The sequence below is a fragment of the Octodon degus genome, unplaced genomic scaffold, assembly GCF_000260255.1.
Source record: "Octodon degus isolate 3935 unplaced genomic scaffold, OctDeg1.0 scaffold00048, whole genome shotgun sequence".
Classification (NCBI taxonomy): Eukaryota; Metazoa; Chordata; class Mammalia; order Rodentia; family Octodontidae; genus Octodon; species Octodon degus.
Window position 1 is genome coordinate 1,970,526 of NW_004524624.1, and position 15,422 is coordinate 1,985,947.

Sequence of the window (15,422 nt, forward strand, 5' to 3'; positions counted from 1 at the left end):
AACAACCATCCTTTTCTCAGCTTGAGATGGTTTTCAATAGCTTAGAAAGGTAACCTGAGAAGCCCCAGCTCCACTTAGCACTAACTTTGACATGATTACTTCAGTGTTCTCAGTTAAGGAATGAAATTTAATGACCTTGGGAACCATTGCAAAGAAACAGGAATGAATTTCCCCTAATTCGGGAAAGAAAGAACTTGGAAGTATGTAGTCTCCGCTTACACATTTGTAACTCTACAAATGTTTCTAAAAAATTAACAATGGGAGGTTCAAAAGTAATAACAACTTTAGTAATGATATTAAATTTAGTACCTTGGGAATCACAAATCATTTTGTAACTCATTTATATACCTCACCCTATGTTTGGCATATGGAAGGCTTTCCAAAAAGCCTTGAATTGTGCCAGCTCAGTGCTCTGACAACCTCAGAACATGTCACTGGTAGGACTGAAATTCTTGGGAAAAGGTGGCAAGGAAATTTGTTCCAAGGGTGTGGGATACATTTTTCATTAATCAGCTTTAATGGGAGGTGCTTTGTGGTCTCACAAGAATGAGCAATTTGCTTCTGAAGGTTCTTTGTATGTATTTTTACTGGTATTGATCTTCCATCTCAGGCATCAGTACCCTGGAGAGCTCCCAGCTTGTTTCTAGGCCCTTTTAAACTTTGTAAACACTTAACAGCACTTTTCAAACTTTTCTCCCAGAGAGCCCTTAAGGGCAAGTAAAGAGCAAGCCCTTTACTGAGTTTAGGAGAGGGAAGGAATCATGGGCACACACATTCTTCACATCTCTTCTATCCCAGCTTATGGGAATTTTGCATTGTGTTCCACGCTGGGTCAGTACTTACTTTTATATAATACATTTTCAATTACGTGTTACCTAGTAAAGTAGATGCTTCATGGAGATTCATGGTAGATTTGCCTTCTTGGTCTGAGAAGCAAGCCTTAGATTACATTGTGAGAAAATGAGAAGAAGCAGGGATAAAGCAGGACAGTGCTATGTACCTACAGTGTGGAAATGTATTTCTCTTTTCTCATTTGAGGAGGCCAGTGAGTGAGCAGTCTGTGGCCTCACCAGAACTGTGCCCTAAAGTTTTATTCCACAGGATGGCTCCTAGTGGAAGTGGAAGGTTCATCTGAGGCTTTGAGATGATACTTGAGTGTTCCTCTCTCCAATCTGATACAGGCTTTCCCTGCACATTTTATCATTCTGGTTGCAATTAACACTTGTCCCTGTCAAGCTCTCTAGGATGGGACAGAAAGATGGATGTCCAGAGAGCACTGAATTCATATACCAAGCATGCTTTTGGAACCCTGCATTCCTGATTGTCTTCATTGTACCCCATATCAATCACCCACTTTCCTGGAGTCAAACTCTTGGCTCCTTGGATCAATAATGTTTGCCAACTTATTTTGTCCTTCATAAGTATCCTTATTTTCTGAGCCCTTCATGAGTAGTGCTTCAATGTGCATTCATAGGGTACCTTGTCATTCAGACTCCAGGGCTCTCTAACAGGAACTGTTCAAGGCTACAAATCCTTCTCTCACAAGCAAAGCAAGATTAGACTTCATCTAATAGTGGAGGTTTGTGTACAAGGCTTTGTTGTGTGATGTTGTACATGGAGTTTAGGGGGAAATAATTTTATGCCCTCATTCTCAGCCATGTTAGTCTCTGGGAGGAGACCAGGCAGACCATGACTACTAGAGAAATAAGAGCTGCTTGGTTGCCATATGTCTGCTAATGGTATGAATCCGGCTGGCTTGCAGGTGTTTATTAGACAAAGAAGACTCCGAGCTTTGTGCTCAAAAGAAAACTTTGATGTTTCTTCTCACAGAGATGAGTATACTGTTTCAGGCTGGAAATAATGAACTGAATCATGGTCCCTGAATAGTGGGTCTTAGAAATGTCCAGATGTCCTACCTAGGTGGAGATCTACTAAGGAGCTGCACCTAGCTAGGTGCCATCCATTTTCTGTACTTTAGGCACAAGGTAGAAAGAGGCAGTAAGAGTAACGAAGTTGACAACTGCATGTGTACCGTGTGTCAGGCCCAGCACCAGGTACCTTTTGGGCATTATCTTGTCAGAGTTTCACAACAAAGCAGGGAAGCAAAGCTGTTTGTCTGTAACTGAATATTAAAAAGTTGAGGAACCCTTCTGCATCTCGCATGGACAAGATGGGGCAAAATAGCACCTCCTGTCTCACCCCCCACGTCTCACTGATCCAGACCCCTCAGGTTTAGTCCTGTAGGTATGCTCAAATTCTGACTTAGTCTCAGCTTTCCTATACTGTGTTGTCTACAACCAGAGCTGTTGAATAATAGCAGAATAATCAGCACCAAAGGAGTTAGTTCTCTGGATGCCTTTTGTCTAGAAAAATCTACATGGTTTATAGGAATTTTAATTGCATTAAAATAAAATATATGTGCAAAAGATATATTTTATGAGTCACGGTGATCTTTTATGTACACCTTTTTCCTGGAAATATTTGATTTTTATTGTGCTTTTTCATGTCCTCTTATTCTTCTAGGTTATAGAATTGGTTCTTTTGTATTTTGAGTAATTCACTCTCCTTTGTTCATAAATGTCTTATGAATAATTTATGTCAATTACAATGGGATAGAACCCATCACTTTTGCTATTATAGCATTGTAATAAATGCTGCCCATTTTGATGGCTAAGAAGGTTAAGATTACTGGGCACATGGTGTCTTGTCCCTGTCTTAGGGATGAGGCCAGATTCGGATCCCTTTCATGCTGCTTCATCTTATGTTACCATCAGACATCAGTTGTCTCCCATCTGTGGTGTGAACTGGGACTCCTCCCAGAAGGAAGCGCAGGGCTCCCCTGGCCCCTGCCATTTCTTAAATTGGTCACTGGGCAAGATTTTGGAAGCTTTGACTTTTCTTGGTATTCTTCATGAAAGTAATAGGTCCTTATTAACATATCCATTCACCTAGCTTTGATTGCTGATGGGACAGTATTGCCTCACAGTTAGTTCTTTCTGGGATTTTATGAATGCTATAGTCCTTGAGGAAGGTGGACAGGAAGGTTCAGCATGTTGCTTCTTGTCACAGTAGTCCTCATCTTTGTCCCCCGCATAAGCTATTTTTTTTTCATAGTCTAGTGGTTCTGAGCATCAGTTTTTGGCATATGACTGACCAGGATGCAGGTCCACGCCCACTGGCTGTGTGACCACAGGGCTTGCTTGTCATCTCTGTGATAGTTACCAGGTATTAAGTGAAGAATAAACCACATTTATTGGTTTTTCTCATTATCATATCTCTATCACCATTCCCCTACTTAGTTGATGTATTATGTAATAAAATGCTCCTTCTTCCTTTCCTTTCCACATAATCCTTCTCCCCTGTTCCCTTTTAATCTGGCCTTTCCCCTCCCACCCCACTTTCAAAGGCAAATCTCTTTCTTGTTGGGATCACTGAGGATCCTGTCTTGACCATTCCAGAGCTGCTGAAGAACGGGGTTACTGTGAAATACAGTGTGGGAAGAAGGCATGGCTGGCCAGCCAGGCCTATCAAATGTTGTGGTTGCTGATTTTATCACATCTCCACAGCTGCTCTACCAGACTCTTCTTAATGTTTTCTAATGATCAGGGTGTGTAAATTACCAAGTTGGGGCTATCAGTGGCTGCTCTTAATATCTGGTTTTGCATGTGACCAACATCTGCCAGCAGGTGCCATTTATTCTAGCTAGTCATGGATAGTCCTGAGCTTCCTCCCCTCAAATGCAAATGCCACAGTCTCAGAGCTAGACACTTGCTCTGGCCTTTTGTCTGATATCCATTGTCTCTTAGTTGCAAACAGGGCCCTCCTTTAAACATAAGGGGACTGTGCCTTTTGCAGGTGGGGTTCCAGGATCTTTCAGTGACAGGTGTAGGCCTGATGTCTTCGAGAGTCTGAATTTGTTCATAAACTGTTGTAGGAACAGTCCCAGGAGAGAAAAGGCAGTCAGGCAGCAGGAACTGGTCAGTGGAATAGGGGCTGGGGCTGGTATAGGGGAAGGAAAATTTCTTTCAAGGGAAGTAGAGTGGGGAAGGGGAAGGGTGCCTTTGGAAGCACACAGGTTTTGCCATTCAGGCTTTAGGGTGCTGAGAAATTACCCTTCCCAGCTGGTTTTCTTGTCGTTGCTTTTTAAACCTCATTTGTCACAAACATCTCCATACAAATCTACTTATTTCTTTGAAATAATTGCATGCTGCAAATGGATGTCCTGTACTTAGTTAAGTAATTTATGTATAAGTATTATTAAAGACTGGTTATGGCCCTTCCAAATTCATTCATGGAAGCCTCAAACCTGGAGTGGGCATATTTTGAGATGGAATCTCTAAGGAAGTAATTAAGGTGAAATGAGGTTATAGGGGTGGATATTGGATCCAGTAGTCTTAGTGTCCTTATAAGGAAAGACACTGGAGAGCTCGTGTGTACATGCATCAGGGAAAGGGTATGTGAGGATTCAGGGAAGCCGGCCATCTGTAAGGTGGAGAGAGCCCTCACAGAAGCCAGGCACACTTACACTTTGTTGTGTCTAGATGTCTTCCCAAAGCCTCATGCAGTCACAGGTGGGGCTTTTTTTCTGACTGGATCTAGAGCATGACACATTTGAATTGATTCATGGTATAATGCCAAGCCCAAGGGCACTAGGACTAAGGATGTAAGTGTTACCTTCTCTGAGTAGCCTGGATAAGTTAAGAGGGGCAGAAAAACTGTTAAGCTCTCTTGTTGCTTTGCTACCTTCTGCCCACCATAAATTGTTCTCCTTGGTGAAGGCTATCCTTCCTGGGAGGCAACTGACTATGGACTGAAACCTCTACAAATTGTGAGCTAAAGAAACCTTTCCTTCCTTAACTTGTAGGTGTTGGGTATTTTGTCTCAGAATAAGAAAAGTAACTCAGACACTGCCTGATCTCAGACTTCCAAGCTCCAGAACTGTGAGAAAATGCAGTGTTTCTATTGTTGAATCTACCCAGTCTGATACATTTTCTTATAGAATTCTGAGAAGACTAATACTGATAGACAATTCAAATTGTTTATACTTTTCCCTTATGTACACCAGTAAGATAAAACATTTTTTGTATAATATGTTGGCCCACTGGGTCAGACAATATTTCTTTTTTCTTTCTTTTATGAAAAAATCATCTTACTATTTTTATGTGTATCAAATAGTTGAGAAAGTAGTGTAATAAACTCCTGTATACCTATCCTCCTAGTTTTAGCAATTGTTATCAGCTAAGCACATGGCTGAAAAAGAGCCACAAAAGCAGACTGTTATCAGGTCATCCTTATTCCCACCTCCCACATGCTAATAAAAGGACAGGAAGTACTTTTAGTTTTGACACAGAAAGGAAGGAATTCCCAGGCTCTCCATTTATAGGGAAGGAGAAACAAGGTGATCTTTGATTGGATACATCTTTGTATCCTCTACCTCTTTGTCTTTATCTGTCTCATGGCTCCCTCCATTCTCACTCCCCAATCCTTGGGCACACAAGTTTATTATTTATTTATTTATGTATCAGGGATTGAACTCAGGACCTTGCACTTGGCAGTAGGCGCTTATTCCTCTGCACTTACTCCCCAGCCCAAAAGTTTGACCTTCAAAAAAAATAAAACAAAAGTTTGACCTTCATTGTCATTTAGCTCTCTGTTTTATCTGGACAGAACAACATGCCTCTTTGTTTGGCTTCAGATAACTTGGTCAGCTTTTGAGTGTGTAAGCAGGGAATGGTGAAGGTGGTTTTCCAAGCTTCCATTCTTCCTTGGTTTATAGACAAATCTGATATGTAGCATCTCCTAGTTTGTATTCTGAGTGGCTCTGTCATCAGCTGGTAAACAAGTCCCTCCAGAGAGAGGGGAGGTGAAATGCGTGCACAAGTTACCATAGGGCCAGACAGGCTGTAAGAAACATTCAGAGTCTTAGTTTGATGAGATTTTGAGAGTTTAGGGTAATTTCTTAGTCAGTCATCCATTATGTCACCTCTGATGAATCAGTGGGTGTGTCTGCTATCCAGATGTGTCTTGGTTGTACCCAAGCAGAAGGCAAATCTTAAAAGCAAGGAGGGAATATGGGCCATCATTAATTTGCAGGCAGCTTCTGGAAGTCACTGGAGTGGATTAGACATAGACACAAATGTTTTAGATTAGTCTTTTGCTTACTGGTCTCAGAGGGCAGCTCTGTTAATTCCCAGAGTCCTAAGTGGCTTTATATCCCTTGGGAGGGGGAGACAGAAGGTTCCTGCAAGAAGAGTGGTCTCTAAGAATTGATCGCAGGACTTAACCATGCCTGCTGCTTCTACTTGGAGGATGACTGTGTGCAGTCTATCTGTTCTTTTCAAAATCCCAGTTTCTACATAAAACACATATACAGTGGTCCCTCAGTTCACAAACTTCATTCTTTCTATGATTCGGTTATAGACTTCATTCCGTGATTCTGGTAACAGTTAAGGTGCCAGTGTCCTGCCTAGGCTCCTGCTTCCTGCTCCTCTCCCCTAGCTTTGGAATGAGAAGTTAGAAGAAAGGGCACCAGATTCTACCAAGTTTGAAGTCTCCAGGGCATGTGGAGGCCATGGCTGTCCACATCCTCAGTGCAGAGCTCAGGCCCAGGTCCTCCATACCATCCCTGGTCATCTTTTCCAGCCTTCCCCAATCCACTCTAGCTGCCTGTACTCTTCAGTTCCGGAACCTGGCTAGGTGTCTCACACTCCAGAATTAGAGATTCACTTTATATGGAATGTTCTTATTCCTGATGTTGCCTGGTTTAGGATCTTTTCTTTTTTTTTGTGCAGGGTCTCACTACACAGCCCAGACTTGTAATGATCCTCCTGATTTCTGCCTCCCTAGTGCTGAGATTACAGGTGCACACCACCACACCCACACTCCATTGCTGGCTCACTGTGCCCAGGGGTGGGGTCGGCGTAGCATGCAGAGTCAGGGATTGAACCCTGGCCCCTGTGCTTACCTAAGCAAGCACTATTCCACTGAGTGTTGCCTGATTTGAATCTGTTTTTCAAGGCAGTCTCTCCAGAAAATTTCACTTGATCCTCTCATGGCTGAGTTAGGTGCATCCCCTGAGTTCTGACTTTAATGGGAGCCCTGGAGAATGAGAAGGCCAGCACAGTCCCTACAAACAGAGCTTCTGGCCTTGAGCCTGTAAGGGATGCCTCACAGGGAATGGTGCTCTGCACATGCTCACTGAAAAAACACAAGTGAGTGTGTGTGTGTGTGTGTGTGTGTGTGTGTGTGCCCCAGGTGGCTGAGAGACCCTCGGAGCTAGCCCTCCGAATGGAATCTTCCTCTCACCTCTCACACAGCATCCAGCTTCGCTGTTTCAGATGTCAGGACCCTTTGCCAATTAGGCCATAGGATTTGCCCAAGGACAGTGAAAGGGCTTGATTCCAGATTTTAAGATCAATTGTAGCTAATTAAAAAAATAACTCATTGAACTGTAAAACAAGTTCAGAAACAATTAAGATAATTAAAATATCAGTACCTTAATTGAGACCAAGCAGTGAGCTTAAAAAAAGGAAATTAATTTAAAAAATCTTAGATGGAGCTGGTAATTAATTGGCTTTTGAATTCAACATTCAGCAGTTCAGCAAACTCTCCTTAAATTAATTCATTTTTGGCCTTTTTTTGTCTTTGAAAGAAGTTTTTGTAAAAATTATTCTGAGAAAATAGGATGTCTGTCCTGTGCCAGCTGAATCTTGCTGGTTTCTGGGGGAAGATGGGCAGGAAAGGGGAAATTGAGCTTCAGGGTACCTGTGTTGGATTAGGCACAGGATGCTGTGCAGGTCCGCGCGAGGCCTGCAGGTGCAAGACATAAAGGGGGCCCTGGGCTCTCCCACCTTCTGGAGATTGTGCCATCCTGTCAATGAGCATGAGTAGGAGATTAAAATTTGGAGCGCTGCCTCCAGGAAACCATTGGCATCTGGACAGGGAGGCTGCAGCTTAGTGCCGTCACTGACACCGCATCTCCTTCAGATCTTCTCACCTGAGCAGACTTCCCTGTCTTATTAAAGGGTTTCTCAAAGGCCACTTATTATTCATTGGGATCTCTTATGATTTCCTGTAGAAAGCGGAGTCACACAGCCCTAAGAAGTACTGGTAGTAAGAACCTTTCAAGAGTAAAATCTGAGCTCAGAACTGCTAGGAAAACATATATGGGAGGGCTGCTCTTACATGGAAATGAAACACTCCTCATCTCCTTCAATCCCAGTAATGCTGTTTTGCAAAAATAAAATGCATCCTGGTAATTAAACAGTCTGACAGCTTGATTTGTTACTTTTTTCCAATGCAGTTCATTTATTCTAAATAATACACATCTATGTTTGAAGTATTCAGACCCTAGTAATTAATTTTAGCAGACTAGATTGCCATATGCAAATTACTAAGTATGTATACATAGTTAAATAACTGACAATTTCTATTAATATTTTTTTGTTGTAAATGAATGCAGTGGTAATGGTTGTTAAAAAAGTGTTAGCTTAGCCAGTGTGGCATCTCGTGCTCCTACTGCCTGTGCTCTGGGAGGCTGATGCAGGAAGATCGAAAGTTCAAGGCCAGCCTGGGCAACTTAGCAAGACCCTGTCTCAAAATAGAAAGAAAGAAAGGGGATAAAAGGAGCTTACTATGTAGCTCAGCGCTAAGGCCACAGGGTTAGTCCTCAATGGTGAAAAGAGAAAGTGTTAGCTTCCTGAGAGCCAAACTTAGAGCACATGTGTAATCCTAGCACTCATGAGGGTTGTCTGTAGCAGTATGCCCAATGCTGGGACCATGGAACTGACCAAACCAGGTGATGGCTCACAACATGGGGGCTTGCAGCATCCAGGAGTGCACAAGGAATGAGGCTGCCCAGGGCTGGGCCCTCCATCCTTGGGGGTGGCGCTGGTGCTGGAGACCCAGTCCTGGGAGTGCACTGGAAGATAGGCTGTCAGAGCCTCAGCAGCAGCAGCAGCAACAGCAGCAGACCTTTACTTGCTCCCCTTAGTTTTGCCCACTACATGTCATTCTGCCCTGAAGACATCTTGAGAACATGGAGACCTGTGAGCGTGAGCTCTACTTGGAATGAAGTGATAGCTCACAACCCACTTTCCGGGTGAGCAGGGATGCCAGCTGACCTCAGTGCTGGTGGTTGAGACTGAGGAGTTAGGGTTCCCTAAGCAGGCTTTCCGGTGTCCTCTGCACCTGTCATCAGCATCTTCTCTCTGAGACATGTTTGCAAAAATGGACACTTTAACAGCAGCCATCTCCTTGGTTCATGTGAGGATTATGTGTGATAATCCAATTAGAGGGCTTAGTTCACTGACTGCGTGTCAGAGGCACTCAGTGAGAACTATTGTTCTTGTGATTATGATGGCTTATTAATCACTCTGGGAGCAAAATACAAACCTGACAAACTTAACAAATACATCCAAGGTGCTTGACATGTACCAGGTCTTTTATAATTACTTAAAATCATGAATTCATGTAATGCTTGTGACACCCAACTAGCAATAATCAACACTGTTATTATCACCATTTTATAGAAGAAGGAACTAAAATATTGAAGGGATAGTGAGCAGCAGCGACAGGACTCAGTCCCAGGTGGCCCTGGTCCTGACTTCTGTGTTCTTCATTCTGTGTGTGCTTGACTCCTTACTTCCCTTGAGATTTCTCTTCTCATTCAGGTCAACTGCCTGGCATCATGAGTGCTACACACTTGTGAACTTGGTGCCAGATACAAAAAGAGTTCAAGCTCTGCCCCAGAGCTTATCAGATTCTGGTACTAATCATGCTAGGCACCACTATTGTTCTCCATCTCTGAGATCCCCTTAAATAGAAATCTCAAAATCTTTGTAGCACATGGTACCTATTGGGGAAAATGCCTCAATTGGTCACTTTAGAAAGGTTGCCTGGTCCTGGATTTCCTGAAGTCGGTGGGTGGCAAGTGAAAGTTTGAGAAGGGTACAAAGACAGTCATAGTTGTTCTTAGTAGTTACCTGATGATCCTTTTAAATTGTTGACTTGGTTTCGGAGACAGCTTGGAAAGTAAGTCTGAGCTGGCTGAACTGTAGCCTCAGGGACAGGTAGATATGAGGAGGCAACTGACTGAGACCGCACCAGCTTCCTGGCTTCTCGTGCCTGGATTGACATCCCCAGGGACTGAGGGAGTTCCACGCAGAACCTGACAGCTCTTGCCAGAGGTGTCTGGGAGGCCCAGCTTCAGAGACTTGGAAGTCACACACAGATCTCTTTGTCACTGCATTCCAGAGGATGATCTCAGCTTAAGAGCTGGGACAAGCGCCCTGCCCCTGGGGCCCACTGGAGCCCACTATGTGAGCCCATTTCTCTCTGCTAAGCTGCAGGCATCAGGGCATATCTGCTGGGAATTGGCTCTGCCAGATTACTCCCCAGGGACTAGGATCATGGCTTTGTGTTTGTCCTTACTGTTCCCTAGGTCCTACTTGCAGCTGCCATAGCTCCTGCAGAGAAGCTGCTGCCCTGAGCTGTGCAGGCAACAGAAGCACCTTGCAATGCTGCATGCAGGACCTTTGAGATAGTCCCAGCAGCCCTCTGAAGAAAATGGTGCCCAGATTAGGGGCCTAGATGGAAAGTAAAGAATTGGGACTGATGCTGTGTGACAGCTGGAAGCCCAGGGGTGGAGTAGATGATGGCATTACTTAGAGCAGTTTGCTAGCCCTGCTTAGAATGCCAATTTGTTTAACCAAATGTTTGTATGGGAATGGTATGGGAAAACCTCCACTCCCCTGCCTGTGGACAGCAGTTATGAAAGATTTACAACCTAATGGGCTTTAGGCCTTGGAGCTGGGAGATGGAACTACTGCTTTTGTTTTGCAGAGAATTCTCCAGGGCCTCTTCTAGGTGGATGATGAGCATGTGTACCTCTGCAGGCAGAAAGCCGATTAGCCAGGGGCCCGATGCCAAGCCCACTCTGGAAAGCATTCAGCAGATGCACTTCGGCTGTGGGGACCTTTGCTGGAGTTACTTGAGTCAACTCCCTTCCTTTCATTATTCCCACCCACAGTTCAAGCTCAATTGATTGAATTTCTCATGATTGCCCAAACATGCCTCCCTGCATTTGCTTGTGTTGATCTTGCCTGGCTTGCCTTTGCTATCTTTGCTTCTTCCCAGTCCTACCTATCCCTCATGATCCAATTCACATATTAATGCTTCACTAATCCTCGCCTTAGAAATTGATCTCTATTTTTCTTTCAAGCTCTGTTATCATTTTATATGCCCATCATGGCCCTTATCTAATTCTGCCTTGCACAATAAATATTTATATGTAAGCTTTTTTCTTCCCCATGTTACATTGTGTTTGTGTGGCACAAAACTGTCTTGAACATCCTGAAGTTTTCTAAAAACTTTAATAGGTTATTTATGCACATAGACAGTGTTTATTGAACTGAAGCAAAAACCACAGTCCTTAAGGAGTTTTATGTGGTAGAAATAAGTAAAATTAAACATGAATGAAATAATAAAAAGCAACACCAGGTAAACAACCAAAGAAAGATGCATGGTCTTGGTCCTTAGATCATGTAAGATTCAAAAGGATTTTTTAAAGCAATCCCTTCCTGAAATGAAAATGCTGAAACTCTCAAAGCACAAAAGAATCACTATCCTGATGCCAGACTGTGTGATAGACACAGAGGTCCCCTGGGTTGCATTTCCATTCCAGTCACTGCCTTCCTCAGAAAACAGTACAAAATGAAAACATACAGTTGGTTTATTTTTCATTTGTTTATTTGAGTAGCAATAGAAATTACATTCTCCTGGAGGTCCTAACGCTCTACTTCTCTTTCCTTCTGCCTCAGCCCTGGACCCATCGAAGGACCCCTGCCTGAAGGTGAAATGCAGCCCTCACAAAGTGTGTGTGACCCAAGACTACCAGACAGCTCTCTGTGTCAGCCGCAAGCACCTGCTGCCCAGGTAAGGCAGGAAGTGAGAGCTGGGGTCTGGCAGCCGAGGTACAGCTGGCTGATCTGAGGATACCCCATCTCTGACTGGGGAGTGCTGGGCATGGGAGAGCGTGAGGCTTATGCCATGATTTTGTGTAGTGTTTGGTGCCTATATTCTTGCTATAGCATGCATCTCATTTTTCAAACACTGACTAGGAAATATGTCTCACTTTTAATTGCCTTTAAATCTCTTACATCTTAACTCTGAGTCCTTGGCTTAAGTAGAGGAACAGAAAATTCCCTTCTTCATCACTACTGGGGCCTTTCCTCTCCCTAAGTGTACCCAGGATCCAGGAAACTTATAGCTATGAAAGCACAGGCTAGGCCTTTAGCTCCTGGTTGTACCTGAAAGTCTGACTATGACAGTCCTTCAGGGCACTCAGGCCCAAAGGCGCTTTCTGCTTTCAACCCTTAAAGTCTCCAGGATCCGCATTGTCATGCCACTGAGGACAATGCAGTGCTGTTTCCCCAGGTGCACACATCTGTTATCTCCACTCATTCCTCCTGCCACATATGATTTCAGCCTTTTCTAATAGAGGGAAATGTGGTCTCTTTTGTTACAAATACCCAAGCACACTTGGGAATAGTACTCTAGGTTATTCAGTTATCTGGTCCTGTGTGTGTGTGTGTGTGTGTGTGTGTGTGTGTGTGTGTAAACCATGGAAAGTCCACAGCATATGCCTATAAATCAGAAAACATACCTTTCTAGAAATATCATACAAGAGAAGTTTGGTCTTAAGTTCAAATCTCTTTGCAAGACAACAACTTCATTGGTATTTGGACACTTCCAGGTATAAATGGTGTTTTCCTTGGAATGTAGCCTCTGGTAACACTTTTTTTTTTGCTTATATAGAAAGTGTCATCTTCATCTCCTGTATCTCCTGATGATGACAAAATTTAGAATGTTTCAGAATGCACCTTTGATAGTGAGGGTCCCCCAGGCTCAATGTCCCCCTGTTGGCCACAGCCTCTATGTGTGGCCTTGGCAAGTCACTTTGTGGGTGTGAAATTGTGCTTCATCACCTGTTTAAACGTAATGACAGCACTCACTGCGGTGTTATCTATGTGTGTTTGTGTGAAAGTTTAACAAGGTGCTGATGTGTAATGTGCAGTGTTGTCATGTGACAGCTGTTGCCACACTGCGGATACCAAACAATTATGATAATAATTGTTGGCAACTCAGTATACTCTTAAATCAGGGAAATCATCTTTCTGCAAAAACATCTGCAGAAAGATGAGTACAATTATGATAATAACGGTTATCATATGTTTCATATGGGGGAGGGCAGCCAGAAGTCCCTCAGGTTGCATCTTCCTCACAAAAAAAGTGAGCACTCTCCAGATTCTGTGTCCCCGTCCTAGTGTGATTGTTCTGCCTTGGTGGTTCTTGGGAAAGCAGGCCTTTGAGTGTTACTGTGAGGACTGCAGCTTCATGTCTGCTGCCTCTCTGTGCTTCATAGCTGGGAAGGACAAAGAAGATAGCTGCCTTTCTGATAGTGGGACCTGCTCACTGGTTGAAAAAAGCAGCCTGCAGAAGCAGCGTTAGCTCAGGTGGCTTCTCAGGGTGTGTGTGGTGACATGGCCCAGGCAGGCCTAGCAGTAGTGCTTGCTCTAGTTGTGGGTCCAAGCCTTCTCCTCCCCCTCTCAAGGCTGAATTCCTTAGTCCCCATTATCAGACAGTTGTGGATATCTACTAAGAGCCTTGGGCACTTTCCCAGGTAAAACATCTGTTTCTCTGTGCTATCTATACTTCAGAGGTACCCTGTCATCAGGGAGACCCTGATGTTGGCAACTCAATATACTCTTTTTTTTTTAAATTTTATTTATTTATGTGTGTGTGTGGCCAGCTCAGCCCACCAGGGGGCGGGGCTGGCTGGCATGTGGTGCTGGGGGATTGAACCGCGGTCCCTGTGCTTTGCTAAGCTTGTTCTAAGTAGGTGCTTTAGACCACTGAGCCATCTCATCAGCCTTCAATATACTCTTAAATCAGCAAAATCATCTTTCTGCAAAACATCTGTAGGTCGTCCTCCCAGACCAGCTGGCCCTGAGTGGCTCAAGGGACGAGTCCTATACTTTAGACCCAAGGAGGGGTGCCGGGCCTTTGCTGAATGCAAGACTCCAGAGTTAGGTTGTCATAGCAAGCGGATCCAGACAGGACAGTGGATGCATCAGCGAGAATTGTATTAGCTTTTCTTGTCTCAGAGACTGAGTGGGAAAGCTGTTGGGTGCACACAGCTATGACTGCAGCATTTTGGAGCTGACCAAGCGATTTTGAAAGGGTTTTGAATAAAGGAGACAAGCAGGGGCCTCCAGGCTTCTTTGATGGAATTCTTCTCTTTGATTAGGGTAGTGTTGTAATTGCTTTTTGGAGAAGTCTTCTGGAAATTTTTTGTTTTACTTCTTTCTGCTATTAAGTAGTACTGAGTGTGGTTGGGAGCAGGGGGGCATGTGTTACTGTGTTCATCCTTCCTGTTCTCTGAAGAGGCCATTTATGCAAGAGAGCAGAGGAAGGCAGCCTAGAATCAAGGGTTTCTTTCAAGTGACTTTTAAACAATATTCCAATACCCACCTCTCTGGGGCAATACTATGGATTGAATTCTACCACTAAGCTGTTTCCCCACCCCCTTTTACTTAGGTATTTTGAGATAAGGTAACAAGTCACCCAGGCAGGATTTGAACTTGTGATCCTCCTGCCTTAGCTTCCTGAGCAGCTGGGATTACAGGCTTGCACCACCATATTTGGTACCAGTCTATTTTGGTATAATTAGAGTTGATGTTTATTATAAAAAAGTGAAAGTCAGAAAAGCAAAAGAAAGAAGAAATGAGTAATGATAATATTATCTAAAGTCAGTAGTGAAAATATTGCTGAATATTCCTTTCTATTCTTCTGGTCATAGATTTTTATTATTTGAATAACAAGCAATAATTATACTGTATATAAAATCTACATTGGGTGCTTTATATTTAATATTTGTTACGAAGAGCTTTTCATGTCACAAATTTTACATATGTGTAAAAGTTGACTAATTAACTTTATATGGGTTATAAATGTAAATACAAGAGGTAAAACTTTAAAACTTTTAGAAGAAAAGATAAAATGATGATCATGATATTGAGAAAGATTTCTTTACATTATTTTATTTTTTTAATTTTTTTAATGTATTTAGTACAGTGTCTACAGGGTTTCACTACACAGATCAGACTGAAAACAGGAGGATATCTCCTGAAAGTCGCTCCCAAGCACTGGGATTACATGCGTCTGCCATCATGCCTAGTCTCAGTCACTGTCTCAGAGTGCCGCAAGGGTGGGGTGGCATGCCATACTGGGGATTGAACCCCAGTCCCTGTACCTGCCTAAGAAGGTGCTTGAGTCTGCTGAGCTATTTGGCTGGCCCTGAGAAAGATTTCTTAAGTAGATGAGAAATCATGAATAGCTGATGCAAAAGAAAAAAGAATCAA

General features: G+C 43.3%; 1 protein-coding gene across 1 annotated transcript in view; it reads left to right on the plus strand.

Annotated features, from left to right (window-relative positions):
* The window catches only part of Spock1 (SPARC/osteonectin, cwcv and kazal like domains proteoglycan 1), a 570,527-nt gene that overhangs the window by 368,007 nt on the left and 187,098 nt on the right, over nucleotides 1-15,422 (plus strand). Inside the window, exon 4 of the mRNA XM_004632236.2 lies at nucleotides 11,820-11,934. Within this exon, the coding sequence (XP_004632293.1) occupies nucleotides 11,820-11,934 (115 nt within the window). The remainder of the gene's footprint in view (nucleotides 1-11,819; nucleotides 11,935-15,422) is intronic.